This window comes from Calonectris borealis, chromosome Z (genome assembly GCF_964195595.1).
Source record: "Calonectris borealis chromosome Z, bCalBor7.hap1.2, whole genome shotgun sequence".
NCBI classification, from domain to species: Eukaryota; Metazoa; Chordata; class Aves; order Procellariiformes; family Procellariidae; genus Calonectris; species Calonectris borealis.
In genome coordinates, this window is record NC_134352.1 from 45,443,702 (window position 1) to 45,449,750 (window position 6,049).

At 37.2% G+C, this 6,049-nt stretch overlaps 1 protein-coding gene across 1 annotated transcript in view; it reads left to right on the forward strand.

The window, feature by feature from the left end:
* Positions 1–4,763, forward strand: part of LOC142075576 (guanine nucleotide-binding protein subunit alpha-14) — a 78,407-nt gene extending 73,644 nt beyond the window's left edge. The window contains exons 5-7 of the mRNA XM_075137061.1: positions 1,753–1,882; positions 3,242–3,395; positions 4,370–4,763. Of these exons, the coding sequence (XP_074993162.1) occupies positions 1,753–1,882; positions 3,242–3,395; positions 4,370–4,560 (475 nt within the window). The 3' untranslated portion in view covers positions 4,561–4,763. The remainder of the gene's footprint in view (positions 1–1,752; positions 1,883–3,241; positions 3,396–4,369) is intronic.
* The last annotated feature ends 1,286 nt before the right edge of the window (positions 4,764–6,049 follow it).

Genomic DNA, 6,049 nt, shown 5'->3' on the forward strand with positions numbered 1-6,049 from the left:
CAGTAACGTGAGTGGTCGATGTTTCAAAACATTGCTTTTGAAACTCACATTACATGAAAAAAGGTTTTTAATTCAAGTAGCCCAATTGCTGTGTATTCTGAACTATTAGTTTAATTAAAAGTCTTGGATGGGGGGTGCAGAGGCAAGGTATTCGTAGTAACACGAGTGCTCATATCAGAATATAGTTTAATTCCATTTAGAGCCAATAGTTCTTGCCTTCTGACTGTAATTGTTTGCAAGAGAGAGCCCTAATAGATACGTTAAAGCCCTCAAGTGAGTTTACAACTTCCAGTTAGATAAAGTTAGGGAAAGGAGGAGGGGGAAAAAAGTGGAAGGTCACGGCAGTAGATACTTCTATTCTTCCTGCCATATAACATATAAAAAAAAAATTACGTTCAGTGGAATTGAGAGAAACAAATGTACTCATAAAGTTGAAAGAAAGTCTGAGGAGCACCTTAAAATTATCTTATCTGCTACTACACAAGCTACCGCAACAGGTGGGGTTACTGATTTTCTAAGGGAAAGCGTATTTTTTTATTTCAAAATTGCAGAATTCACACTAGCATGATTATAGATGTTATTCCACCAAACTACCCATTTCATCATGAAAAAACATGATGTTGTAACTGCCTGCAGTTACAACACAGTACCAGAATCCACTCTGATAACACATGGTCAAACCAGCCTACCTGTGATTTTGTTGTTTGTTTTTTCCTGGAAAATGCAATGTTCTAGGGAGCATTTTGACCTGGATAAAATGTGAGGGACTTAACTGCAAAACCATAGGAATTTGATGGGGAACTAAGATATTTGTGAGCATTTCAATTGTTTTGAGGAGTGAGATATGACTACACTGCGGTTCTTGGGGGTGGGGGGGCAACAGAGATTTTGGAGTGTGTGGGGAAAAAAAATTGAGTATGTTCACATCTGCCTTTGCTAAAACTTCTACCAGCCCAGAAAAAACCCCAGAGTTATATTTTGTATTGTGCCTGAAGTGGCCATGATAAAGTTAATTGTCTTCATAGCAACCGATATGGTGCTGTTTTAGATTTGTAACCAAAACAGTACTGACAACATCATACCAGTGTTTTAGCTTTTGTTGAACAGTGTTTGTACAGCACCAAGACCGCCTCTGTTTCTCTGCCCCTCTGGTGAATAGATTGGGAGGACGCACAAGAGGTTGGCAGGGGACACAGCCAGGCAGATGATCTGAACTAACCAAAGACGTATTTCACACCATATAATGTCGTGCTTGGTGATAAAAGTGAAAAGAGAGGGCTTTAGGGAGGTTGGCCATCTTTTTCTCGGGAACTGGTTGGGCATCGGTCTACCCATGGGAGGTGGTGAGTGATTGCCTTTGCATCACTTGTTTTGTTTTCTTTATCTCTTCTTTCACTTATCCTTCACTTATTAAACAGTTACTTTTTTAATCTCGAGCCCCAAGTTTTCTTGCTTTTACTCTTTTCTTTCATCTCCCCCCGTCCACCCACAGTGCGGGGGGACAGTGAGCAAGCAGCTGCGTTGTGCTTAGCTGCCCACCGGGATTAACACACACCACCACGAAAGAACAGTGAAAGTTGTAGCACTACAGCAAGTGAATCAAGTTTAAATATTAAACAGAACATACAATGTTAAGATATACTTTCCACAGTTCAAGCTTATCTCGGGTAAGTGATCTATTACAAGGCCTTGGATATATTTAAAGTATCTTATGAAAATGACTAATATGTTGACTGTATTTCTGTTTAACAGGATGGTGGATGTGGGTGGCCAAAGGTCAGAAAGAAGGAAGTGGATCCATTGTTTTGAAAGTGTTACTTCCATCATTTTCTTAGTTGCATTAAGTGAATATGATCAAGTCTTGGCAGAATGTGACAATGAGGTAAGGAATGGGTATCTAAATAAGGTACAGAAAAAGATGTGTGCTTTTTAAGAAAGACAGCATTCACATGTCTTCATAAAAGCATGTGCAAATACTAGAATTACATTAAGCAGCTGGTCAAGCAGTCCCGAAGTTGTATTAAATTAGCAGCCTGCCTGTAAAGTGAACTCTACCTTAAAAGACAAAACATGATTTAAAAATGTTTTAAATCTCTTAAGCCATGTCAAATGTTTGAGAATTTGAGTATCAGCGGTATCTCTAAGCAAGTAAAACTACCTCAGTCATCTGTAATTAGTTTGGTTTTGGTTTTGTTTAAGTCTCTGATGTTTCAGAATTAACCTGTGCATTAATTAAGGAAAATTAAAACAAAATAACTTAAAATTTACCTCCTTCCTAAGGTTAGAAAACATAAGATGAGTTCTCCCATCTGTTCTAGAGTGCTGTCATCAGCAGTAGCCAGATGTTGTAGAGAAGGATGCAAAAAAGAAAACAGTAGGCAATTAGAGAAAAGCATTTTAATGGAAAGGCATTCCTTTTGGTAGTGGTTGCTTTACATCCTGCAGTATGAGGATTCCTTCAAACGTCCTTCAAAAACGCTTAATACCATTTGAACTCTGAAGTCCCAAAGCCCTTACAGATCACTTTCTCAAGATTTGTTTCAGCTGTGAAAAGCACACTTCACTTGCTCAAGTGTCACAATATGCATTGTAGTTGAGATACAAGTTTTCAAAGTTTCCTGTCATCTTTTCATGCATGAGCAACTTTGGTAACTGTAATTTTCTTTCTCCTTTCAACATCTTGAACATTTTGTTATGCTCACTTTGGACATTGGGAAATAAATAACAAACTGACTGCTATCACAGGTTTGTCCCCAGGAACTCCGAACAGCAATCTCTGAATGTGGTGTTCCTTAGATCTTTCTTGAAACGGACAGACTTTATTACTAGTATAGATGAGTACATATACTCTTGTCCTGCGGCTATGTTACAGTATGTTAATAGCAGATATTTAACCTGCTACACTCTTCTTCAGCTCTCACTGTGAAGTCAGAAGAGGCTTTCATGGAGCAGCAGGCCATGGCTGTTCGCTAACTCATACAAAAATTCAAATAATTTCTATTATTAAGGCTTGCTTTGATTTCACATGCCATCATGCCATTCATAGCACTGATCCAAAACCCAGTGAGTAAAAGGATATAGAACATGTAGAGTAATGATCAACCAATGCATTGCAATGGCGCTTAATAAACGTAGTATTTTTTAAAAAGCTTTCAGAAAAACCTGGATGATCTCTGCTGATGTTATTTCTATATGCTACTGTCTAGAGAGTGTAACTTCATACTGATTTTTGTTGTTGTAGAATCGAATAGAAGAAAGCAAGGCCTTATTTAAAACTATCATTACATATCCCTGGTTTCTGAATTCTTCAGTCATTTTGTTTTTAAATAAAAAAGATCTTCTAGAAGAGAAAATAATGTATTCCCATCTAATTAGTTACTTTCCAGAATACACAGGTAAGCATTTATCCCAGGCTATCTTCACAAAGCTAAAAGTCATATTTAAACCAGTTAGTTTTTCCTCATTAAATTGAGCAGGGAAAGTGGAATTATATATTTGATATCTATGCTTTTCCACTCTATCCTTTAAAATACAAACGTAAGTTACTTGGTTTTACTAGAACTTTTTTTTGCTGGAGCATTGTGGACAGAGTCTTAAGAGATTTCTTGCGGCCACTCTGCTACTGTAAAGTGGCACGATCACTATTTATGAGAAGCACCACCTTTTTCCATCTTCAATCTCAAGACACAAGATACAGGGGGAACTTGGGGAATACAGCTATTAATCCAACTCTATATATAGTAAAAACCCATAGTATAGTTTTGCGTTCATTATTATAACTTGTTATCTATATGAAAGACCAAAGTTAAAAAGCAGCCTGAATAACTTTCCTTAACACGTTACGGATACTTAAAGTTGCCAAAAGAATGATGAAAATAATGACACACGTATTCCATTATTTAATACAGTATTATATTCTGCAAGACATGTATCACGTTGAATCCTGCAATTAATAATGAAAAGAATTATATTAATTTAATAGCTACAGAGAAAACGCATGTCCCTCTCTTGGCCAAAGAGAATCCTGTTTACGCTGTGTGTTTCAGAAAATTTAATTTCTCTCATGGTCTTTGACAAACTACAATAATGTAGCAAATTATTAATATATGCTGGGTAATTTCAGTTGCGTAGGTTTTTATAAAAAATTACTTGACCTATAAGCTTTACTGTTGAAAAAAAGCATACTCCAGACATTTTAGAAAGCAGTGTTGTAACCGTTTTTGCTCCACTAACATATGAATGAGAAAATACCAACCAGGGAGAGTGCCTTTATGGCGACTTCACATTTAAATATGAAATTAGCCTGTTAAGATACTGTCCATATGTCAGCTTTTAACTGTTCAAAACCATTACTTGTGCTTTTGACTAGGACCTAAACAAGATGTCAAAGCTGCCAGAGACTTCATTTTGAAGCTGTATCAGGATCAGAATCCAGACAAGGAGAAAGTAATCTATTCCCACTTCACTTGTGCCACAGACACAGAAAATATTCGTTTCGTCTTTGCTGCTGTCAAGGACACGATCCTGCAATTAAACCTGAGGGAGTTCAACCTGGTTTAAAGAAAAAACATCATTGCAGCCACAAAGTGTGGTTTACTCATAGCACAGCCTGATAAAAAAAAGTTGATAAAAAAAGAGGTGTCGTTTTAAATACCATTTACAGAAATGGGAGGAGGATTTATGGATCAAGAGAACTGTAAAGAATGAATTTCAAAGTTTACTTTTTAAGCTATACATTTAAAATATTGTGTTCGTATTTCCCAGTTTTGTCTGTGAGTTATTTTTTGACAGCTGTAGGAATTAAGTATAATTTAGAAGAATGTACATCACTACATTGCTCTGTTTTTTTTAATTTTTTTTTTTTTATTTAGCATTTACAATCATAGCTTATACAATTCAAACAGTCATGCCTTAAAAATGACAAGTTAGTGTTATTTTAGGGTGCTAGACATTTTTATATTTTTGTTCTGAGCAATATAGCTGAAAGACTAGGGTAAACCTGTCACACTTTTTAGAAGCATCTTTCAGTAGCCTTGATAGGCCAAACCCGTTAACGTTCTAGGAATCATTACAAAAGATTAATTCTTGGTGACCCTTGAGTATCACTGCCTTTTTGTTCGAGTGCCTTACAATAATAAGATACCTTTCACAGTTAAGGAATGATAGATTAAGGTCTTGCAGGCAGTCCATGGAATTTACTCTTTTCTGAAGGGGAAAAGCATTTCTCAAGCAGCAAGGCGTTTTGCAAACGTTCTCAGCATTCACTGCCACGGGATCTTGGAGATCATCCGCAGCTCCCTGCGATGAACTAGGCCTTAAATTCCTCCAAGTCACTAACGTAACTTGCTTTTTGCACTTTGCATTTTCCTGTCACTGAGCTTCACGGGTCGTTTTGCATGGATTAGAGAGCAGTAAAGCCTTTCCTCTAGAAGATTTCCAGGCATTTTCCCATCTTCTCCATTCCCTGCCCAACTACAATCCTCTCCGCTAAAGCTGCCAGCACCACCAATAGCTCATCAATTCTCCTTCACTGGGTCGAAAATTCTCAGACATTAGGGCAATCTTGGAAACCTTTTTTACCCATTCAAAATTCATGGTAGTCACTGGCACTTGATCAGCTAACCCAGCAACGCTGGTAAGGAGCGTGTTTTAGTAGAACAGTCATTTATTACCAGTAATTCAGGCCATAAGATGTGCTGAGGTTCTCCTGTATTTAAATACATGAAAATTCCATTTTTCCAAGAAGAAATATCATAGCAATAGTTTTTTCTATCAGTATAAAAATTGCAGTTTCTATGCAGCACAGAAAAAATTCAGGTTATATTGATTTTTCAGCTTGAGTAGTGCTTCTGTGATTTCAACCAGGTTGATAGCTCTCGCCCTTCAGTCTTGTGAAAAGCACACCCTGGCCTTTCACTGCCTATAAAAAACGTTTTACCGATTCACGTATTGAACAGCACAGTTCCCTTTTGTCCAGCAGTACAGAAAAAGTAAAGTATGTCCGGAGCTGGTTTGGTTGCTAAGGAGAAAACGGCCTGTAACATTTGAT